The sequence below is a fragment of the Solenopsis invicta genome, chromosome 14, assembly GCF_016802725.1.
Source record: "Solenopsis invicta isolate M01_SB chromosome 14, UNIL_Sinv_3.0, whole genome shotgun sequence".
NCBI lineage: Eukaryota > Metazoa > Arthropoda > Insecta > Hymenoptera > Formicidae > Solenopsis > Solenopsis invicta.
Window position 1 is genome coordinate 10,432,474 of NC_052677.1, and position 24,599 is coordinate 10,457,072.

Genomic DNA, 24,599 nt, shown 5'->3' on the forward strand with positions numbered 1-24,599 from the left:
GAAATTCTCTTCCGATTTGAAGAGATTCAGCGATCACATCACGTGACCCGGTAGTTTGCAACCTTGTTGATTCTCCCATCCCTTCTCTTTCTATGGTAGTTATTCTTCCCGTGAGAAGTTCCATCCCAGATTGAAACTTTGGTAGATTTGATCAGAGACGCAATCTTGAGGAAGTGATTCTTCATCGATCGAGAGCGACGTTAAATTTCGTAAAGAAGATCCAAGCTGCCCCTCAAAGGAGCGAGGGGGTTGGAAGCAAGACCTCAAGGAACTTGTTCAGGCTGACCCTGAAGACCTCTTTACCACAAAGGAGGCAAATTTATAACGAGCGCGATCTAAAGATCAAGCTCGCAGTTTTGTCATCTTCGAATTTTCTTCTTCTTCTTCTTCTTCTCTTTTTTTAGCACTTCGTGGTCTTACGAGACTGCGTAGGTGGTGTTAATTCGCGTTGACACCCGGAGCTTAGAAAAGAGGAGCTATCGCCACGTAACACGAGCTTCGCTTCCGCTTTATTGGCTCGCTGTTGCCGCTGCAAGAACGCTTCTGATCGGTTTCGCCATTGTCAGTCGATTTTTCTTCCAGAATTACACAACTAGAAATAAAGGAAAATGCGATTGACTCGCGATTAAAGTAAAACTTTTACGATCGATCAATCAATTTTTGACATCAATCAAGATTAATTTTAATCCTTATTCAATTAATTAATTAATTGAATTGATTTAAACCGTTGTAATAACCGATAGTCATCAAATTCAAAAACTTGTACCAAATTGTACGTGATAAATACAATATTATAAATAAACAAAATTAGGCTAGCAAATGTTTTTGAAATGTTGTTACACAATTTATTAGAATTCTACTTTTATAAATAGAAGTAAATTTTTCGATTGATCGTAAAATAATTCATTTTAATTAACGTTGCGGCGAAATCGAGCTTCACGCCACGCTGGCTTTCTTTCTCTTTCTCTCTTCTTTCTCACGCAGCTCCCACGCACGTAACCGAACGATCTATTACCAATAATCGTAACCGATTACGTCGATCGTTCGCTGTGCTTGAGAGCGTTTGTGTTTGTCCTTGTGTGTTTCCACTAATTCTTACTCGTCCACGTAAGTTTATCAAAATTGATAATGAGAATCACGTCAGAGGAGTGATAAGGAATCGTCACTGTCTTTTGTAACGGTTCCTTTTCTGAATTTGATTCGCAATGTATGTTAAATTATTCCCTGAAAATCTCTGCCAGTAAATGCATCGATTATTTCGCATAAAATTTCCAAGTAGAACTTTAAACAAAGGCAAAGATTCGAAAGATGTATAAAGCGCGTTCTGAAAAGTTTACAGAAATTTACATTTCGCGCGAATCAACTCCTCGTAATTTAAAACAATTTCTGACGTGAGAATGTTGGCGGACAAAGATTTAACAGAACTTCTTTTCGGTAACAGCAAGCCTTCGATGTGTTGGGCTTCACTCAGGAGGAAAAAGACAACATCTACAAGATCACCGCGGCCGTCATGCATATGGGTGGCATGAAATTCAAGCAAAGGGGTCGTGAAGAACAGGCCGAAGCCGATGGCACTGAAGTACGTATCTTTGAATTATTATAGGACTACTTGAACTATTAGAGACTACAATTATTATAAAGATAACGATTTAATCGTTTTTATTCATTTTTCTTCTTTCTTTTTGTAAAAAGTTCATTTTCTAATTAAGAAGATTATCCCAAATCACGTCCACAAAGCTATAAAATTATTTCTAAAATCCTAATTCCGTACTATTCACTTTTTATCCTCAGAAAGATATTTTAGAACTTTCTTGATTTCTTCAAGAAGATAAAAATCTACATGTGAACGTGTAACCAATTCTTTTCAAACTATATTTCCACAGACAACTTATGTTCCAACATTGATTTTTCCACATGTCAAAATGCCTTATTCCTTTCAATTATTTAGAAATTACAAGCGTTGAAATTTATATTTTCGTCAAAACGCTACTATCATCTCGTTTCTCTCTTAACGCAACGAAAAAGAACGCTGCAATAGCGAATTGATCGTGTTTCGCACTTCAGGAAGGTGAGCGTGTGGCCAAGTTGCTTGGCTGCGACTGTGCCGACCTTTACAAGAACTTGTTGAAGCCAAGAATCAAGGTCGGTAACGAGTTCGTCACCCAGGGTCGTAACAAGGACCAGGTAGCCTATTCCGTAGGCGCCATGTCAAAGGCGATGTTCGACAGGCTGTTCAAATGGCTGGTGAAGAAGTGTAACGAGACCCTGGACACCAAGCAGAAGAGACAGCACTTTATCGGTGTACTGGATATCGCCGGTTTCGAGATCTTCGACGTAAGTATCGTCCGAGCCGCGCGATTCACAAATATATTATAGACACACATATACGCAACGTGATCGTCGACGATTTTCACGCAAAATTCTCGCAGCTATCAGATTTCCAGTAACATTCCCAGATTGCATTCTCTTATTTTTATGTTGTCGATTAGGTTGAATGATTAAAAAAATATTTTCACTAAAATAAATTTGATATATGGTGCCGTGAAAAAATGTATATAATGGCAAAATAGTATTTTTATTTGGCACGAGTTAATTACGAATCGACTTTTGTGGGGAGAGATTTTATTTTGAAAAAATGAATTTTAATTTTAACAAATTTATATTTACATTTTAATTGGATGTTTAATACGAGGGATGTCATCGGATAGAATTTTTTGTCATTATCATATAGTTTTTCCAGCGCTCTATAGTATCAAGAGAGAGAATCGTAGAAAGAGAAGGCAAACGTCCTCGAGACTTCTCTTCCGAATCGTCGACGTGAACGAAAATATATATAATCAAGTACACGAAAAAAAGAGAGATACCGAAGGTGCGAAGAGCCCTTCGCATCTTCGATCCGTACAGACTTTACCATTCCCCACGCCGAAGTAAAACAGGAAAATTCGACGCTCGAATCCGAGTCGAACGCGAGTCGTCGAGAAATCTCCTCGGAAAACCCGTAATCATATCTCGTTACCTCGGTATCTCGCAGTTCAACGGCTTCGAGCAGCTCTGCATCAACTTTACCAACGAGAAGTTGCAACAGTTCTTTAATCATCACATGTTCGTCCTCGAGCAAGAGGAGTACAAGAAGGAGGGCATCGTCTGGCAATTCATTGACTTCGGCATGGACTTGCTAGCTTGTATCGAGTTGATCGAGAAGGTGAACGATCGATCCCTCCTGCCCTCCGCTTTTCGATCTCTCTAGGAGGTCTATAGGTCTTTTTAGGTCCCGCACGTTAATCTTATTGTTAATCTCGATCAAGTATGAATTTCTCCAAAGGATGATTTAGATCTTCGTAGACTGTCCCCTTCCCTAGATATGTATCGTCGTCCCTTTGAGGTTGTCGTAAGCCTCGACGTAATCTTAGACGTTAGTTAGACTCCCCCCTTCCCTGAATGAATTTCTATTATACCCTGACTCGAGGATTTTAGTGAATAATTTCATCAACGTCCCTTAGATGTCCCTTTCGGGATATTGAGAACCTCAACGTGAGTTTCGATGCTCTTTGTTGGTCCCCTGAATGATTTCGTACTGCCCTGAACAAACTTGTGAATTTGTATTGATGTGATGATGTTAATTTTTATTAATATTCTCCCAGATTTATTATGTATTATATTATCAATTAACATTAGGGGAGAAAATTATTATTAGTCTGAGTTTTGATATAAATAATTATAAATTAGCGTATAATTTGTTGTTCTAAAAAACGCATGATTTCGAAAAATCCCTCTTGAACCGTTCCGAATTTTTCTGCACGCCTCCATAGAAGTAGCGGAATTTCTCTGATTAGAAAACCCAAATTTTTATCGAAACGGCATGAATCGCGATAGGGATCCTTTTATCGAATATGCTCTTAGATGCTCTTAGACCCCCCGAAGAACGCTCATTCGCTCTATCTGGTTCAAATTGGGACAGCCTGCAGGTAAAAGGGATTAGCTTTTTATTCATCGAAGAGACATTCATTGTCATCATTGTCATTATCGAAACAGTGGACTTCACGTTTATTAGAATATGATGATGATTAACTTTACTCGCACACTCCCCTGCCCCGTTTTCTTGAATTAAGTACGTACGTTTAACTGTCCATTGGCAAACAGGACGGTCAGGATCGTACAGGAACTACCCGTTTACAGTGATTTTCCCATTGATGCAATTCACACAGTTGATAACGGTAATTGTTGGTTGTAGACTAATATTGTTGAACCCACCCTCCACGTATTTAGTATTCATAAAGAACCATCTGGTCACAAACAAAAAAATTGACTAAATTCAAAATTAAAATCAAGCGTAGATATATTTGTATTTATTATAGATTGGATGCATTAATTTTCCTTGATTTTTTTAAAGATTATTCGCGACATTTTGTACTATCAAAAAAAAATCTACAAGTGTTGTTCAAATTATTTAGAACAGATTTCTCATTTTTACAAATAGAAATCGGATAAAGAGATATGATATATAATATTTAAAATTAATTTTGAACTTAACATAATATTCTTATTTTGAATTTAGTCAGATTTTGAATCTCTTTCATATTGTGTTTTATGGATGAATCGATCTATTTGGGCAAAAATCGATACACTGGAACATTCTCTGACATGATAAGTTTGAATCCAAAACCCGAAAAAACGACCTCATGCCAGGTCGCGATGCAACTGGTACCAATCAGTTCCCAGCGATAAACGGTGCTCAACACCACCGATTCGTATTGCGTGCTCTGCAAAAAAATCCCTCACAATCATACTTTGATTAATCCGAAGTTTTGAACCGATCGTCAATAAAATTTGAATTTTACGGATCTGTTTTTTTTCTTTTTTTTCAACAATTTTAATAGATTAAAGATTAAAATATTCAAAATTATTTATTCTTGATGAAGAAAAGGATTTTCTATTACATCAGAAGGAAACTTCATCAAGAATATTTTTGTGCGCATCAACCGTTTCGAGACGAAACTTCGGATAATTGCTACACGTAGATGTGTGTAAGAAATCCCTTAAAAGAAATACAGGACGAAAGACTACGAAAGCTAAAAGGAAATGTCAAGAGGGGAAAAAAAAAGAAAATGACATACACATACGCATGCCTGTTTCTTGCTCTCGAACAGTTCAACAGCTTCGAGCAGCTCTGCATCAACTTCACCAACGAGAAGCTGCAGCAGTTCTTCAACCACCACATGTTCGTCCTCGAACAAGAGGAGTACACAAGGGAGGGCATTGAGTGGGCCTTCATTGATTTTGGCATGGACCTGGTCGCATGTATCGATCTGATCGAGAAGGTACATTAGGACGACAGATCGATCGATTCCTGGCCGGTAAAAAAAAACCCGACAGACGGGGTACGGCCGGAAGCAAAAGAGAGCGGGATAGCTCAAAGCTGAAATAACGAGCGAATGACACGATACGAGAATTGAGATAGCTAAAGCAGGCGGGAGTCCCTGATGATTTATCACGGATCAGAGGAGACCGCCACTCTAACGCTTACTTTCTAAAAACAAAGTGATCGTCCACTGTTTTTTTTTTTTATTATCGTCAGCCATTTTTCCATTCGCCCTGATCACCCCTCTCTCCTTTCTTTCTTTTTTGTGTCGTCGATCTCGCGGTTTCGGCCGCACGTATTGTTGTCGACAAGCAAGCATTCCTGTCGCATTCCGCTTAGGCTAGTTCTAGTTCCCTCCTCTACGCAAAAGGCAAAATTTTATCAAAAATATTAATGCCAAAGTCGCGAACAAAGTTTCATTTTTATCGGGGAAATATATTTGAATTAATAAAAAGCGTACATATCGATTTGCATAAACATTTTCTAATCACTCTATATGATTCTTTGAGAAATTTTTGAAAATTGAATCGAATATTGTAAAAGTTGCATCTTTCATGAATTACATATATTATTGAAATTGTAAATTGTGAAACACGAAATAAAATTTATTCGATTTATTCGAAAAATTTATTTCTGAAGATTGAAATGGAAATTGGCAATCTTTCGAGTAAAAAAAAATTTCTTCTCTTTCTTAAATATTATATAGAATTTTAAAAGAGATTAGAAATGTCCAACTCAACACACATGTGACACAAACACTTAATTGATTTTGTCGGAATATTTGTCTCACTGATAATGATTTTTGTCTCTCCTCCCTTTCTCTTTCCTCTACCCTTATTCTGTTCGTCTGCCTACCGTCTTCTGTCCCACTCTTGTTCCTGTCGCTCGCCTATTGTGCAAATGCATAAAAAATGGCAGTTCAACGGCTTTGAGCAGCTCTGTATCAACTTCACCAACGAGAAGTTACAGCAGTTCTTCAACCACCACATGTTTGTGCTCGAGCAAGAAGAATATAAGAGGGAGGGCATCGATTGGGTGTTCATTGATTTCGGCATGGACTTGCTAGCTTGTATCGAGCTGATCGAGAAGGTATTGTCAATTATTCCCTGAGCCTATTCAAGGTTTGAGCACATCGATCCGGCACTCTGGGAGTTGATCGAACCCACGGACGATGAACGAGACATCGAACGAGCTTGTGCGAACCGATTTCTAGGACTTCGAAAGAATCGCGAACTGCTGATGTTGCTTTCCGGTTAATTTTTCGCGCTTTGTGTCTGTCATAATTGTTTTGGCTCTTCGGGGATGACAAAGACGCCAATCGCAACTTCCGAAGGTACTTAATACAGGTGCCTAAATCTTTTCCTTTACTTGCCCCTTGTGGTGTCCCATCACGTCCCCAACGGCATTGAAGTCGTGTCTGTTAAGAATTCTTCCGAAATCGTTCAATGGATTGAGCGACAATCGAACATCATTGTCTTTTCTTCAACGATATCACTGGGTCCGGTTCGCAATCCTGAAGAGACCAGGACGAACCGTGAAGCGAAAAAGAGAACAAAATTTGAAGAATCAGCAAAGCTTACTATTGATATATAATTACCGAATTAATTAAAATTGTCAGATTGCGAAATTATCAGACTTTGGGAAAGCTCTTATAACGAGCACTCGAGTGTCAATCCGTTAAAAATTTGAGAAATTGATAATTGAGAAACAATGCTCAAGAGTAATTATTGATTAGCGACTTTTAGAATAGAAATCAGATATAAAGAGATACAAGCTAAAATTCATAAAAAAATTAACTCCGGGTAGTTAATTGTTAACAATCAATTATAAATAATGATCCAGTAATTATATTCCTCACCCCGCCCCACACATACAAAAGCACATTGAGTGCTCGATCCTGAGATTTACCTTGAAAGTTTATTCACTTTATAATTTCTATTTTGTGGACAAATTTGACTAACACAATGAATATACCATTAGTATTCTCATCACCATTCATTGAGATAGCACTTTACTTATCAGATAACGACACAAGCGAGTGTCTTTTCGATTTGTGCGACAAATTTGAAAAGAGAAGCGCAATTAAGATCTATTTTTATTCGAGCCGTTTGTCAATATTGAGATTTGATTTGAGATACAATGGCGTATTACACAATCGTGAGATTTAATATCGTTTCTATATATTTCTGTACAAAAGTCAAAATCTAAACATGTTAATTACTATCTAATTTCTCTTTTTGAATCAAACTTTTGTGAAAATAATTTAACTATTTCAATAGCTCTGACTTTTTCGAGTTTATCGCACGTTCGAGAATAAAATCCTCAAGGGCACATTGAGTGCACCCTATTGACACCCCCTTGACCTTGGTTACCTCCTACCCCCTTAGCCCCCGCCCCAGAATCGAACGATGAAAGTTACGGATCGAAGTCATCGGTCGAGCGTTCTCCTCTCGCGTCAACAAGCAGCACTAATGACGGCTGTTCCCCCCTGTTTCTTTTTTTCTCTGTTCTTCGCTTAAACCCCCCGTTCGCATGGGCCCCCGTCCACCCCGCTGCGCTACTCGGTCGAGCAGTTCAACAGCTTCGAGCAGCTGTGCATCAACTTCACCAACGAGAAGTTGCAGCAGTTCTTCAACCACCACATGTTCATTCTCGAGCAAGAGGAGTACAAGCGCGAGGGCATTGAGTGGACATTTATTGACTTCGGCATGGATCTCCAGCAGACTATCGATTTGATCGAGAAGGTACCACCTGGCTGAGGCAGATCGACAGATCGCGGGCCCGATCGCCGAGGAGACTCGGGATTTCTACGAATTGCACATACACGCTCGAAATACATTACGCTGAATGTGTTCCTGTCTTGTCTGTCTGCTCGATCGAACACTAACACTTATACTTTTTACCGTTACATTTGAGCACAATCTTTTTTTTTTTTTTTTTTGGCCTCTCGCCGCGTCGAAGGGTGGAACGATTTGTCTACGCGTGAAATTCATGTAATTAATTGCTCGATTATCTCGATTATGAAATAAATTTTTCCTTGCTTCGATCGATTTAGTGAAACGATTTTAAATGCCACCTTCGATTACGCCGCGAGAAGTTCCAACCGATCTAAAGAAAGATCGAAGGACCAACCGACCGGACACGGATGATGTCCTACCGATCGCGCAATATCCTCGCTCCGTTTTCTTCACTGTTTTCTCTCTTTTTCTTTCGCTCTCTCCTCCCCTTTCTCTATCTGTCTCTTCGCTGTGTGCCTGTGTGCATCGTGGTGCATGAACGAATGGCAGTTCAACGGCTTCGAGCAGCTCTGCATCAACTTCACCAACGAGAAGCTGCAGCAGTACTTCAACCACCACATGTTCGTGCTCGAACAGGAAGAGTACGAGCGCGAAGGTATCATGTGGACCTTCATCGATTTTGGCATGGACTTGGAGCCGACGATCAATCTGATCGAGAAGGTAAAGCGACGGGTCCGCGCGGGACACGGACTCGATATTCTGGATCATCTTGCTGTGATTCAGTAAAGCAGCAATTCGCGCTTGCCATTGAGATTGTAGCTGTATTGCCAAGTGTTGTATGCCTTCTGCCAATGTTGTGCCTCCTCGCCTCTGTGTGTGTGAGTGTGTGTGTGTGTGTGTGTGTGTGTGTATGTGTGTGTGTATGTGTGTGTGTGTGTGTGTGTGTGTGTGTGTGTGTGTACCTAATTACGTACGTATCGTATTCTTTATATGCCATGGGTCCAGCGCGTGAAAATTACACAAATCTTTTATTAACTTCAAAATTATCCTTCGAAGAATCATTACTTTAAGATTATTTTTTTTCAATACTGAATTCAAAATAAACGAAAGCAAATTGTTTTACATAAATTGCGCAATAATTTTCTGTCGTTTTTACATTTAAATAAATTCACAATTAAATTTCTCTGTCCTTTTTACGCTTAAATAAAGTCTATTTTTCTTCTACAAATTAATTTTTTATAAAATCTGAATTTTTTGTCTGAATAGAATTTCGTGACTGATTAGAAACTTTGCGGTGGACCCGTAGTACTATGTACATCGCTCTAGCTTACAATGGATAGAAAGATCGACGTTTCGGAGAAGATACCTGAGCTTTCAAGATACAGAATTTTAGAATACAAAGAAAAGTTGAGTATCTGTAATGATCATCACCGAAGCGTCGCTCTGACAAATCCAAACTGTAGAATTACAGATAGCGCAGTACTAAGAGTAGCGTTGAAGTTTTCCTCTTGTATTTAGTCTGCAAAATTAATTATTAATCGGCAATTAATTCATATGAATCTTATATGACGCTCGAAAGTATCGCTTAACCGTCGCAAAAGTAAAAGTACATTAATGTCGCAGTATCGAGCAAGTAGATAACAAAGTACGTCAATAAAGTATTTAGCATTTGTTTTCAGTAAAAGTTGGGGCACTAACGAGGTTTTGCTACGCGCGAAACGTATATTTTGCAGACATCTTCACAAACGTTCCGCATATCGAGAAAGCCTCCGTTTCTTTTTTTTTTTTCCATTGGTAGAATCTTGGCGTTGAGAATCAGTCACGATTTAACATGAAAAACCGTTTATGTAATTATCGATGAGACAAAATGAAGGTATTATCTGGTATTCGCGTAACGCTACTCTTGGAAAATGCGAAACATCTCGTGATGCGACGGATCCTGATGCGCTTTTTCGTTTCCTCTTTTCGCGACGCAGCCTATGGGTATCCTCTCCATTCTTGAGGAAGAGTCTATGTTCCCCAAGGCCACCGACAAGACCTTCGAGGAGAAGCTGAACAACAACCATCTCGGCAAGAGTCCCAACTTTTTGAAGCCTAAACCACCTAAACCGGGTCAGCAAGCGGCTCACTTCGCCATCGGCCATTATGCTGGCAACGTACGAAGTCTTCTTATGTTAATTTAACACAAAAAGCGATTGTTATTTTTAAGAAGGGATGAGACTGAGAGTTTATTTGGGCTTTAGGTACCATACAACATCACCGGCTGGCTGGAGAAGAACAAGGATCCGCTGAACGACACAGTGGTCGATCAATACAAGAAGTCATCTAATAAGTTGCTGGTAGAAATCTTCGCTGATCATCCCGGTCAGTCCGGTGATGCTGGCGGCGGCGGCGGCGGCAAGGGCGGACGTGGCAAGAAGGGCGGTGGCTTCTCCACCGTGTCGTCCTCCTACAGGGAGCAGTTGAACAATCTGATGACCACCCTGCGTGCTACCCAGCCTCACTTCGTCCGTTGCATCATCCCCAACGAGTTGAAGCAGCCGGGTGTGATCGACTCTCATCTGGTCATGCATCAGCTTACTTGTAACGGTGTGCTTGAAGGCATCCGTATCTGTCGTAAAGGTTTCCCTAACAGAATGGTGTATCCTGACTTCAAGCTACGGTGAGTATCCTTTTATCTTCCTTTCGCGATTAATTATTTTCTTTTTTTAATCGAAAAGTCAATTGTTCGAGAAATTAAATTTCTTTTAAGTGTGTATAAATATAATAATTTTTTTCAATTTGTGTCGCATTAAATTTATTTTTTTTTTAATTTCTTATTTTTAGAAGTTGAAAATGATCTGTAGTTTTATTTCAATTTTTTCCCTTCAATTCTCGAGCATTCGCAATAAATAATTTACAGATTACAAAAATCTGCCATGTCTATTGATTTCTTTTGAGTTTACTAAAATGATTAAGAAAATTATTATATTACATTAAATTAACTTTTTTATTATACTGACATAATTCGTTACATTTTTTAAACACAATTGACAAAGCAGATTTTTCCAATAACTGTATTATTTTTATTAGCGATAACTTTTAATGTGATTACTTAATTAAGTTTTTTTTTAATTTATGCAATGGTTACGGAATTAGTTGAAAGTAATAGACTGTAAAATGGAATTAGAATAATTATTCTTTTGAAAAGAATTTTTGCAAATATTCTAATAATCGTTTCTTTTTTATCTTTACATATTTTTTATAATTAAAATTTTTTGCGATACAACTTTTCCGATATATTTCTCGCGCGAACGGGAAAACGTCGGGAAAAATTATTCTTTTCGACACACAGTAACCGGATCTTTATGTCGTGTACCGTGTAGTTACATGATCCTAGCGCCAGCCGCAATGGCGGCTCAAAGTGATCCCAAGGTCGCCGCGGCTAAATGCTTCGAAGAGATCGGACTCGATCCGGACAGCTATAGGATCGGTCACACTAAGGCTAGTTGACGTACTCTACCCTACCCTCGATAGGAATGGATTTTACAATTGTACCGCTCCATTGTTTCTAAACTGAATTAGCCACTTTTGATGTCCCCCCCTCCCCCCAACGTTCGAGGAATTAAAGACAAATTGCTCCATGTGTGGATGGTCCGGAAGTCCTCGCGACAAAAGCACTCTTGACATTTACAGTATGATAAAGTGCCAAGTAACAACGTAAAGTATTAAATTTTTGCTGGATAAAATCTATTTATTATTAAATTTTTTTTATTACAAGGTTGCGCAGCTTGGTAATAAGTGGATTCTTAATTGACTTGAAGTCGTTTCTACAAATTGGCGAGACTCAAGGAGGATCCACGCTGGAGTTTGTCTCCGTGAATTCAGCACGTGGCCCTTCTCCCCCTTATCATTGAATGCAACGTGTACATTTGAATATCGTTCAGTTTTACCTGCCCCGTGAATCGTTTCGTGAAAACAGATAAAATGCCCCCTACTAGATGTTCAAATTCACTGCCCGTTTTTTTGAAATATCCGATTAAAGATTATTATCGATCCCCGAATAGTATTACATGGTACATGGAGTGGCCCCGACTTTTCCTTTAAAAAAAATCGTGATTTAGGAGGAGCGAGAGCCGATTGAGGAGAACGACAGAAGGACTTATAAATCTACCGAAATTCGTGCCTAGAACCCGTGTATTAATTAATTCGCACGTTTGCCCCCACCCCGTGTACCCCGATACCCCTCTAGGTACAAGATCCTGGCGCCCGCGGCAGTCGACAAGGCGAAGGAGCCCAAAGACGCGGCCGCGGCTATTCTGGATTCCACCGGCCTCGATGCTGATCAGTACCGTCTTGGACACACCAAGGCACGTTTTAACCCTTTCCCCCCCTGATCGCAAAATTCAATCTGGCTTACATCGATCGTAAACGTCCGTCCATTGTCGTTGATGTAGCCCCTGAGCCTTGACGCGTCGATGGCCCTTACTGACTGGGCGGTAGACATAAGGATAATACGTCTTTTAAAGTGCGAGAGTATTCAAGAGAATCAATCTCTTTATTTACATATTCTTAAAAATAAAAAGCACTGTACGTCTTCTCACGATGCATTTATGAACGCTCTTCCGTCGAGTTATACTGACAGAAAAATTTGACAATTTTGGAAAAGTGACTCTTCGAAGATCTCTCGCGCCTTAACTGACGTCTCATCTTATTCGAGATGAAGTAGATTTCATTAATCAAAGTATGCCTCATTATCCCTTGAACCTTGCACCCTTCAACGCTCCCCCCCCCCCCCCCTCTCCACACACCCTGTATTCTCGATTCTACAGCAACGAGAAGTAATAATATTACAAGCCTCTAACCTGGCGTGGTGATTTTTTTTCTGTCTGTTTTGTGAACGCACACACACACATCGTCAAATACCGATATGTACCGCCAAACACGCCGAACCGCAAAACACTTGACGGCGCGGTCGGCCACGAACGCAGATACAAAATTCTGTGTGCCAATGCCGTGCAAGAGCCTTGCGAGCCGCAAAAAGCCACCCAGATCATCCTGGACGCGATCAATCTGGAGAGTGATCAGTACCGCATGGGTCACACCAAGGTATCAGACACCTGCTGTGGTCCACGTTGTGACAGTGGTCACGACGCGCAAACGCTATCGCAGATTTGTCACAGACAGCGCGAAAGGCCTCGAGGACCTCCGTAGGATGCGTCAAACTGACAAATGTCCTGCGGGCGTTTCACGAGCTTCCGCGTTGTTCCTACGACTTTGACGATTTATTGGCCAACATCGAGATGTAGCGGAAAAAAGTTGAATGCTTCAATCTTCGAAGAATCAGATTTTAGAAAATGTTCAGATGATGAAGGAAAATTCAAGTTCGAAGATCGAGACGGAAATAGATTTTAAGACTCGAACCTCCCGCAGGTTTCCCTGCAACATTCTGCATTGCACTTTCCAAGAATGTGCGCTTCGACACGTTCTTTGTATATTTACGTGTTTACGATAATCGAGCAATCACACGAAAATGTTGGCCATTAAACGTGTCGAAGAATGTCAATTTAACACACCCGCGTAGCTTCGGCGATTAACTGTTTACGGCCTCGTTCGAGCAAATTAATGACGAGCTATCATCAGTCGCGCTAACAAAGGATACCTTTGCCAAATCAGTTTTCAGCGTGGTGAAAATCCCTCGAGAAGCGTGAGGCAATCTCTGTCTACCTCCTATCGTTGAATAACGACCCTCTTTTCCGAGCTAAAAGTGGCATGGAAGGCCAGTTTTGTGGAAGTTATCGGTTACCGCGATGTACCGCGATTATCTTCCAGTGATATCGTAAATTGAATAAAAATTAAACCATTCATAAATTATAATATTCATAATTTATACATTTTGCTAATAATTATATGGTAAAGTTCTTAGAAGCTTTTCGAGCTTTAATTGCTCGTTATTTTTTAATTTCCCGTTGAATGTCTTCAAATTAATTATTGCATATTTTCTCGAGTATATTGTGAATCGACCAGCAATTTTATTGTCACGTTCGATAATCGAGGTACATCGCGCGGGTCCGTTACGGCGAGAGTGATCTCCCTCAATGTTCCATTTTCTCTTCCGAAAAAAAAATAGGTATTCTTCCGTGCCGGAGTCTTGGGTCAGATGGAGGAGCTTCGCGACGAGCGTCTCGGCAAGATCGTCTCCTGGATGCAAGCTTACATCAGAGGTTACATCTCCCGTAAGGACTACAAGAAACTCCAGGAGCAACGTCTGGCTCTCGTGGTCGTCCAGAGGAACTTGAGGAAGTACCTCCAACTCCGCACCTGGCCGTGGTGGAAGTTGTGGCAGAAGATCAAGCCTCTGCTCAACGTCACTCGCATCGAGGACGAGATGGCCGTGAGTATCTCTTCGAGAGATTCCGTGTTCCGTCGACAAATCGTTTCGCTTAAAAATATTTTAACGACAAAGTTAATTATCAAAATAGTTAATTCAGTAGATTGATTTGCCGTTCGAATATTCGTAAAAGGTTAAAGATATTAAAATCTCTTTCCTATGCATATAGAAAACACATGTATACATAAAAATTTTGCAACAATTTTTTTTCTTTCTGCTTTTAAATCCTCTTTATGTAATTATAAATTGCATAATAATTATATTTTTGATAATTTTGAAATATTTAGCAGATTCGATATATTTATCTTTCTATTTTAAGCTTTAGGGGAATTCTCGATCAGCACCTTGCGAATTCATTACAGCGAAGGCAATAAGGATTTTAGTGTATTCCTCACACACTTCGATCAATTCAGAGCGGAAATGTTATTTTAATTTTTTTTTATTTGGTACAATTCTCAATTATATAAATTAAATTTTTTTTAATTTTCTTTTTTTGTAACCGTAATTTATGACATTCACTTTGTATTTCAAGTAAATTGACGTTTTCTTCCGTAATTTTTCTCTGAACTCTTGGATTCACGAGCGATCAATTGTACTTCTTCAAAGGGACCTTCAACTCATGCAAAATGACGGATTATGATTGTTAAACTTACTACATCAGAGAGAGAGAGAGAGAGAGAGAGAGAGAGAGCAGCGTTGCAAACATGAAATGTTCGTTCTGCGAAAACCGAAAGCTTGCCAAAGACCGAGGAGAACTTGGCAAAATAAAGCTTCGATTTGACGGTGATTTATGAGCGAAGCTTCGTGCCATCCGCTCGTACTTAACCGTGCCGACCGTTCGAAATCGCCCGTGGAATTTGTTTCTTCTTTTGCTCGGCTCGTAACGGCTCCAGTTTCCAGACACACGCGTTTATTTATCCACCCCGCCTGGTCTTCCCGTTTTCTCGGCTTGTCCGAGCACAAACTCTCGACCAGCTTCAAACCGGAATTTCTTCGAAATCGAACTTTTTCCACGTAATTTTTTTTCACTCACGTAATACTTTTATAAATGGAATACATCATACACTTTTTTTGGTTTTTAAACACAGATTTCTTCATTGAGTTTAAATCCATCAAATTTGTTTTGCTTTCTTCATATGTTTTTCAGATTTAGCTTATTGTTAGTAAAAGAATTCTATCGAATTGATGAGAATAAGGATTAATTCTAACGTTAAAAAAAAGTTTAGATTTTTTCTTTAATAGAGATTTATGAAATCTACCGCATTAAATTTTCTTTAATTTTATTGTCGCTTTTGTAAATAACAATTTTTTCTAACGCATATTTTTATTATTAGAAATCAATTCTCATTAAATCAATAAATATTAGTAGGGCAGCAAAGGGTTTCACTCAATCTCGAAGAATTTGGAAAGAAATCCCGGTCGACCCTTTTGGAACGCTGACGCTTCTAATTCCGTCAACCCTCCCGACTCCCCTCCGCTCTCGAACTATCTATATTTTCGACTCTATAATCCCAAATTAACGAGAATTAGGGGAATCCGTTCACACTCCCGTTCTCCAGTCCAGTTCACTGATACCGCTCTGGTGGCCCGAATTAGAAGCATAATAAAGGCAGCCGGCGGTGAATCAACGTTCGATCATGTTACCGAAGCGGCTTCTTATTAATAGACTCGACTCTTCCGAAAAGGATCATACAATTATTATTCGTCCTTCACAGACACCCAGGAGACATCATGGCTCCCGTATTTTACGAATCGCGCTTTGTCTCCTCCGCCGACACGCCGGCACGCGCTTCTAATTTCGTCTAGTCGTTTTTACGTCATGATACCGACACTTGACTGCTGATTCGACAGTGAATCATTAATTCGAAATGCAGCGACGAAATTTAATATTTCACTCAAAATTTGGCCCAAGTGTTCTCGTGCGTGGAAATTTAATATCAACCAGCCCCTTTCACTCTCTCCTTAAACTTTTACTGAAACGCTAATACAGTTAATCTCTACAGTCTAATTGACTGTCATTTCTATTAATTAATTTATAATAGTATCATCGCGAGTGTGATAACTTCGGTCTTCATTTTTATTTTTATACCAGTTTTATTTTTAATAATTTAATTTAAGCTGAACCCCCCTATTTTCATAGATCTTCAGTATATCTTATTTGTGACAAAAATAACAAAATTTCCGCAACGGTCTACACTCTTTCGAAAATAGAACTTACAATTTTTAGACATTTCGTGAGATCACTGTGAGAAAATTTAGTCAAAGAAATACAGAATCGCGGCGAAGAAAAGGCAACGAGATGACGTTATCACAAACTAAAATAAATTTTCCGACTTGCATAGCCGAAGTCTCTCACTCCGCTCTGATGTATCCTCACAAATATCCGCTCGCTCGGGCGATCTCTTTGCGATCCACTTATCCACTTTGCACTTTCTGGAGCCGCCAAAAAGGGGGTGGTGGTCGCTGGAGAGATAGAGAGGGAGGGCGGCCCTTCCGGATCGCTTCTAATTTCGTCCAAGACCGGCCCCCCTCTGCGGACACAGACCGCTCCCTGTCTCTCTCCCCCTGCTCTCACCCCCCTAAAATGTAGTATCGGATCGGTTATAAATATTTTTACACATACAGTGGCGAGGCGCCACTGGAGTGGGGACGCCCACGATCAAGATCGCCGCGGCTCGCTCCTTACTGGCTGCCGGAAACGGGCACGGTAGAGGGACCACGGGCACGGGTAGAAAAGTTGGGCTTCGACCGAATTCGGGACCAGTTGGACCCGCGACCTCGCGCCGACCCCTTCGAAATTACGCGAACCCGCCCGACGAACAAAGAGGGAGAAGCCTCGCCCTCATACGCTTACGTGCACACACACGCGCACACACATATACACACACACACACACACGCACACGCACACGCACTCACGTGTTCAAAGCCTCTCGTCGATACCTCGAGACGTAAGTAGGGACCGGTCATACCCCCGTGTCCCGCACGCTGTTTTTCTTCGTCTTCGAGCGATCATCGAACGGACGACTCCCCCCTTAAAAGTCGAGGCTTCTCGCGACGTTCGATCGATCGATTCTTCCCGGGGATTCCCCCTCTCTTTCTCTCTCTCTCGGTGAAGATTCCCCAATCCCCAATATACTCACGAGAAAAGGAATCGAAATCAAGTGCACTCGCGCGTGTATATTCCTCGGTTTTTCTCCGAGAGTGATCGATAATAATGGGCGACACGGTGCTGATCGAGAATCCGACCCCGCTGGTGAACGGCGGCAAGTACGAAGGTGAAATGGCCTCGTTACAGGCGCTGGAAGAGAAAGCCAGGAAAGCGCAGGAAGCCTTCGAGAAGGAGGAGAAACTGCGCAAGGAGCTGGAGGAGATGAACACCAAGCTCCTCACCGAGAAGACGAATCTGCTGCGCCAGCTGGAGGGTGAGAAGGGCTCGCTCTCCGAGTACCAGGAGAAATCCTTGAAACTAGCCGCACAAAAGGCCGACATCGAATCACAGCTCCAGGTAAGAATTCCATTTGCACCGACTCTTTTTCAATAACAAATTTCTCGACAGTTATTATTGATCGAATCTTGAACAAAATTTATTATTAACATTTGTTAGCATCAAGTTGTCGTGAGCAGGGAAACTTTATCTTGCTAAAAACTTCAATTAGCTTCAATTATTGCGAATCTTGGAAATCTTGTCTTGTAACTTTGATTAATGTTCATTATCATCAATTTTTATTGACAGTTTTATATTAAATCTTGATTTATTCGAAGGAAGAGCAGGAAGTTTTGGAATGTGTGATGATAACAGCTTCAAATGCGCGAATATTTCTTCTTTAACTTTTTAGTCTTGATAATTAATATTTTATTAATTGTCTTTCGATAGCTAATCGAAAATACGTTTATATGTTCCAAATATTCTAAATATTCAAAGACAATAATACGTTATTCAAAAATATTAAAAAAAAATGATGATATATAAATTTTTTGGGAAAAAAAGCAGCAGAATCACGTAATTACGCGAATTAGAATAGAATGCTGACGCCGAAAAAATTCCTCAAGATAGCACAGGTCGAATCATCATAAAAGTCGCGATATGAAATCATTTTCGACTATTTGGCGCAAGCTGCGAGTCAGTCAACTGCGAAGGGCAGAAAGTAATATAATTAGCGGCGTAATTAGCACAGTGGCGCAAGCTGCGCGCGAGTGTTGAAGGGCGAGAAACCATATAATTAGCATCATCGCTCATAGAACTATAATTTATCAGTAACATTTATTAATCACGCTCGATTAAATTGAATTAAAGTATTAAATATATTAAAGTGTTAAAGTATCTCATTAGCAGCAATATTATTCGACAAAACGTAACATTAGGAGAAGCGTAACAAATTGAATAATTTCAAGTAAAAGTTGTAAAATTTCGTTTGTTTCGTGAAGAAATTTAAACAATTTGGCTTGGAATCTTTTTTCGTCATCGGAATTAATCGCGTCGCATCATCGCGACTCGCTCTCGTCGATTTCCCGGTTAGCGGCGGAAATTCTTTGCGAAAAGAAAAAAAAGAGAGGAGAAGCGCGATTTAAGTCGGTCTGACATTAACTGTCGACAGGGGGAGAGAAGGGGGGCGTTTCGCGTGATTTAAATCGGCTCGAGTTACGCGCGATTTCGCAAGCCCGCAAAACGCGACAAAGTAGTGGAGGCGCGGAATTAGTCAGACGCGCTATTTTTCTTCGGGCCGAGCGCGGCGCGGACGACAACTCATCCGGTTACGCGGTCGACGCTTATATATTCGGTCATATCGCGCTGCTAAAATTACGTTGCGCACCCTGTGCATACGTTGCGCGCAACCTTGTTACATCTTCCCCCGTTTTAACGTCACATTCACGGATGGTGGGTGATTCCAGCCGCGCGTTGCTTTCCCGTTGTGCATGCTCTCTCTCCTGCTTCTTCAGAGAGAAGCATTCAACATTTTCTCTGAATGACGAAGTTAACGATGAATGGACGCAGTTTCTTCTACGGTATTTCTAAAAAATTATTACAGCAAATCGGTATCCAGGTCTATCTGAAAGAATGCAGACAGCATATTTAAGATGTAAGGATGAAAGAGCCGGTCTACAGTATGTTTTAGTAGTTTTGAATATCGTCCATTATAAAACATTGTTTTATACACAGAAAAAAAGTTTAGTATTAGATCAACAATTCATTGTTTCATATATAAGCAAGAATGTGAAACTTCTTGGAAGAATTTATAATCTAAAATCTATAATTTATAATCAAACAGACATAACTTGCTTACATGAAGAGAAAAATGTTCTCCATGTGAGCGAATTATCTCTGTTTAAAATTATAAATTCTTACATAAGAAGATTTTATATTCTAATTTATATAAACAATAAATTGTTGATTTGATTTTTAATCATAATTTTTTTTCTGTGTACCATTCTGTTTTACTGTAGACCGGCTCTTTTAGCCTTAGCTAAAACTACAAAGTTATTATTAATAAGATTTTTATTATATATTGATTTTTTTTCTTTATTCATCGTATTTTTATTTGATAGAAAATTCACAAATTTTTTCCGGCAAAATTCGAATGTCTTCTTTGTTTTTGAATAATTAGAGAATTCAATTTCTATTAAAATATGCATGAATAATTCGGCGACAGTTTCACGAACGTCTTGGGCTTTTATATACACATATATTTCTTTAAGATTGCTTGAAAGACACCTCTCTTCGCTCTACAGCTCCAACATCTTTCTTTAAAATTCGATTTTTATCGAGCTCGCGATTTCCTCCAAATTTTCTCGCCATCGATTTATAGGACCGTTGTTTCTCTTTCTCACAATTGTTCTTCTTTGTCATAAATACTCGCCAGAGGAATCCGGGAGTCGTTGAAATTCTGAACGGTAGCATCAGCATGGTGAACACCAGTATTTTTAACCACGTTGTTAAGCACGCGCAGAAACGCACGCTGGAGAAAAAGCAATGGCAATAACTTCTCGAAGGCGTCGTCGCGCTCGCAGAAAATAGACGAGTCGTGATCACGACTAGAATTCCAGATTTTCTGTCTCTCACTCTCTCTCTCTTTCTTTCTGTTTCTTTTTTTTCAGCTGGATTCCATACTGACTATTTTTAACAGTACTTTTTAAACATCCACTTAAAACCGCGGCTACACGTCATTGCTTGTCATCGCGACGCTCTTCGACGCCCATCGGCGGCTCGTAACGTTCCTTGTTCTCCAACGAGCAACTCGATACCCTTGGTGGAATTAGAATAGCAACGACGATTAAATAAATCACGCGGTGCACAGAAAAAAATTGAAAAAATATTTATCATGTGAAAGGGATAAATTTTAAGTTGACTTGTTGTTAACTGGAGGAATGCGAAAGATGATATTGTGAAGTAACCGTGGTAATGTTTAAATGTTAAATAAGTTTAATTGTAAATCACCGTTAGATTAAATTGGACAAATGTAATCGTATAAAATAATTACCTTCTTTTTAAATTTTTCTTGAAGACACTATTGAGACCGTCTGGTGTCTCCAATTTTTAATTGAATATTCACAATTAATGAAGAATTTGCTCGATTTACACGTTAATCGTAACGAGCCTTCAGATTATGAACATTTCTTTTTTAATTACAGTTAATCTGGCTTTATTCAATTCTCATTTTATTTGATTTCTTTTTCACGTTTCGTTAGTTTTTTATTTGTACACTTTCGGTCATAATTATTGTAATTGCCTTAATTTTAGAACTTTCATTTCTCTGATTTAATCTCTAATTCCACTAAATCGTCGTAGCGGTCAAGAGTGGCTCTTTCAGTTCATTAAGTGAGGTAATACCGCGAACGCGAGATGCACCTATTAAAAGCTATCGCATCGGGTGCATCGCGATTGGCTCGGCCAGTGTCGAGGTAGATCCTCTTATGATTAAAGGCAGCCGGAAGATTATTGGCCGACTTCGACGTTAAACGCCACCATTTACGGTCAGGCGATGTAGGAAGAAGGAAGAAGGAAGAAGGGAAGAGAACAGAAGAGAAAAAGAAAGAAGGAGAGAGAGAGAGAGAGAGAGGGCAACGGCAACAAATTTAGCAGATCCCAAATTCCAGGTTATTAAAAGTAGGCGGCGGTTTTAAGCTCGCTGGAGCGGAGGCGAGAGAAAACGAAGGAGGTAACAGGTGTAGGGTGTATTTATATGCCGTCATATACCGCGTGCATGCGCGTGCACGCGTGCGTCATAGTCATACAGCCGTATCTCCTTCGTGGCCTCTTCATCATCGTCGACGAGACCGTGTCGTTTCGCTGCTGTCACCGACGATTTTTCCACCTCGTCTTCCACCTGCCTGGATACGATCCCGGTGCACTGAACTAGATCATCTCGGTTGAAGAGAGAGAGACAGATGATTCTAATTTCGTTGATCTATCCCTTTCCCCATCTCTTCTTTCCCTGTTTTCTTTTCCACGAATCTCAGACTTTTATTTTATTACTTGTGTAATGTAAGTTATAGATTTCACTTTATTAATTATATAATTATGATTGTTTACTTGTCTCTTGAAACACTTTTTCAATTTCCTCTAAATATCGATTTATTTTGGAAGACTGACTGACTTCAGCATCGTTGCATCTTTCCGTTCTTCTCTCTTACTCGCGTCTTTTCCATTTATTCTCTTGCGGAGTTAGCTTTCGCGAGTTTTCTAAAATACAAAGTCCCGCAAAAATTTCGAGCTTTTCCGTCAAATATAGACTCGGGTCGACGAATCTCCGAACGAGACGACGCGCGATGAAGAGATAAACGTGATGAACGGGGGAGATTGATCGCGCCGGCCGCGCGAGATGTTGTGCCAATATTCTTTGCCCCCGCATTAACTAATATTAGGCGCCCGTGCGTGCGGACCGCTTCGTAATTGCGCGTCAATGCCAATTAATCGCGTGGCCGTGCTGAGAGGAAGAGAGATGCGTTCGACATGCTCGACGAGGGACTTGGCGCGCGCCATAGGATACTCCAGCGGGAGATAAATTCCACGTGCAAAACCTGTCATCGACCCAAATACCTCTTCAGCAAACAAGATTCCGGAGATAATATATATCTTAAAAATGAAGACAAACTAATAGCGAGCTGCATTCTAAATCGCCAGGTCGGAAGCGTTCGTGAAATTAGGCAAGGGTATCTCATTGTCAGAGTAATTCGCAATATCGCATGAAATACGTCGGATAGAAAATATAATGATAATATTAATAAGATAAAGATGAAATATAAATATTAACAGATGTGGTAACAATATTAAAACGAATAGGCAGAGTAAAATGTTAATAGAATATTAGAGCAATGATTGAGCGTGATTGAAACAGAATAGTGAAAGAAATAATAGAAGTAACATCAAAGATAATAAAAATGAGAAAGAAATAATGAAGAATGAACAATATTATATTACATAATTAATAAAAGTGAACAAGATGGAGCTTAAGTAAAACGATATAATAAATTAATGACAAAAAATTTTAATAAGTAATCAGAGTTCTTAAATACGTCGATAGATTATCTGGCAATATTTAATGTGCTCTATTATATATTTAAAAAGGTATTGTCGATACTTATTCGGGTATTTCTCGCATAGGATCTCACCGACAGATTCAAGGAAGAAGAGGACGCGAGGAACAACCTCTTCCAGAACAAGAAAAAACTTGAGCAAGAAGTAGCCGGTCTGAAGAAGGATATCGAGGATCTCGAATTGAACCTGCAAAAGTCCGAGCAGGACAAGGCGACGAAAGACCATCAGATCAGAAACCTGAACGACGAGATCGCCCACCAGGATGAGCTCATCAATAAGCTCAATAAAGAGAAGAAGAACCAGGGTGAAGTCAACCAGAAGACCGGCGAGGAGCTCCAGGCCGCCGAGGACAAGGTCAATCACCTCAATAAAGTCAAGCTTAAACTGGAGCAGACTCTCGACGAGCTTGAGGATTCTCTCGAGCGTGAGAAGAAGTCACGGTAAGCAAATTCGATGCGTTCGATTATCTAAAATTGTGATTTGATTGTGTAAGATTAAGATTCAAGGTTTACAGCCACTGATAACTTTTTCTTTGATTTCTTTCGCAAGTTACTTTCTTGAAAAAGAATTCAAAGTATATTAATCTAATTAATATGTTTTTAATACTTTACTGTGTAACAATACAAACATTTAATGTACTTTCACAAAAATAAGACCAAATATTGTAACGAGGATGATTTATATAACGTGTTAAACTTTAATTTACAGTGCCGATGTAGAGAAGGCGAAGAGAAAGGTGGAGGGCGACTTGAAGCTTACACAGGAAGCCGTTGCCGATCTCGAGAGGAACAAGAAGGAACTCGAACAGACTATTCAACGCAAAGACAAGGAACTTTCATCCCTAACTGCCAAACTTGAAGACGAGCAATCCTTAGTCGGTAAATTACAGAAGCAGATTAAAGAGCTGCAGGCTCGCATTGAGGAACTCGAGGAAGAGGTGCGTACAACAAAATTAGTAGAGAAAATATATTTTTCCCCAAATTTTCAACCCTTTTCAAAACGGAAGTAAAAAATATTTCAATCCAATATTTTTAATTAATGCTGATGGCTTTTAATTAATGCCAAGATTTAAGTAAAACTAATATTCTTTAACAAAACATCTTCACATTTCTTCAAAGAATTTAGATTCCTAGTAAATCTATAATTGCAAGCTCGAGGAAAGTAATCTCGATTAATTTTTGGATAAAAGATAGTAATTACTAGTTGATAACGAAAATGTACTTGGTTACTATTACTTATGTCACAGAAGTAACTTAATATCGTAACTGACGTAACTGACGATGACAATGTGCATTTTCCTTTACAAGATTGAGGCGGAACGCGGCGGACGCGCCAAGGCCGAGAAGCAACGCAGCGATCTCGCTCGCGAACTCGAGGAGCTCGGTGAACGCCTGGAGGAAGCCGGCGGTGCCACTTCCGCTCAGATCGAGCTGAACAAGAAGCGAGAGGCCGAGCTCAGCAAACTACGCAGGGACCTCGAGGAGGCCAACATCCAGCACGAATCCTCGTTGGCCAGCTTGCGCAAGAAGCACAACGATGCCGTGGCCGAGATGGGCGAGCAAATCGACACCCTCAACAAACTCAAGGCTAGGTGAGT

The 24,599-nt window shown here is 39.9% G+C and overlaps 1 protein-coding gene across 28 annotated transcripts in view; it reads left to right on the top strand.

The window, feature by feature from the left end:
* Positions 1–24,599, top strand: part of LOC105201286 (myosin heavy chain, muscle) — a 46,871-nt gene that overhangs the window by 14,701 nt on the left and 7,571 nt on the right. For 7 of the 28 annotated variants that reach the window (XM_011169246.3, XM_011169243.3, XM_039457622.1 and 4 more), the window contains exons 8-18: positions 1,442–1,579; positions 2,065–2,334; positions 5,148–5,318; positions 10,074–10,253; positions 10,341–10,759; positions 12,329–12,446; positions 14,207–14,470; positions 17,765–17,974; positions 23,069–23,442; positions 23,711–23,939; positions 24,310–24,593. In XM_011169246.3, coding sequence (XP_011167548.1) covers positions 1,442–1,579; positions 2,065–2,334; positions 5,148–5,318; positions 10,074–10,253; positions 10,341–10,759; positions 12,329–12,446; positions 14,207–14,470; positions 17,765–17,974; positions 23,069–23,442; positions 23,711–23,939; positions 24,310–24,593 — 2,657 coding nt within the window. Of the gene's footprint in view, positions 1–1,441; positions 1,580–2,064; positions 2,335–3,031; positions 3,203–5,147; positions 5,319–6,277; positions 6,449–7,932; positions 8,104–8,646; positions 8,818–10,073; positions 10,254–10,340; positions 10,760–11,462; positions 11,581–12,328; positions 12,447–13,067; positions 13,186–14,206; positions 14,471–17,764; positions 17,975–23,068; positions 23,443–23,710; positions 23,940–24,309; positions 24,594–24,599 lie in introns of all 28 variants that reach the window. The other 21 variants (XM_026140712.2, XM_011169245.3, XM_026140716.2 and 18 more) reach the window with 9 other exon arrangements.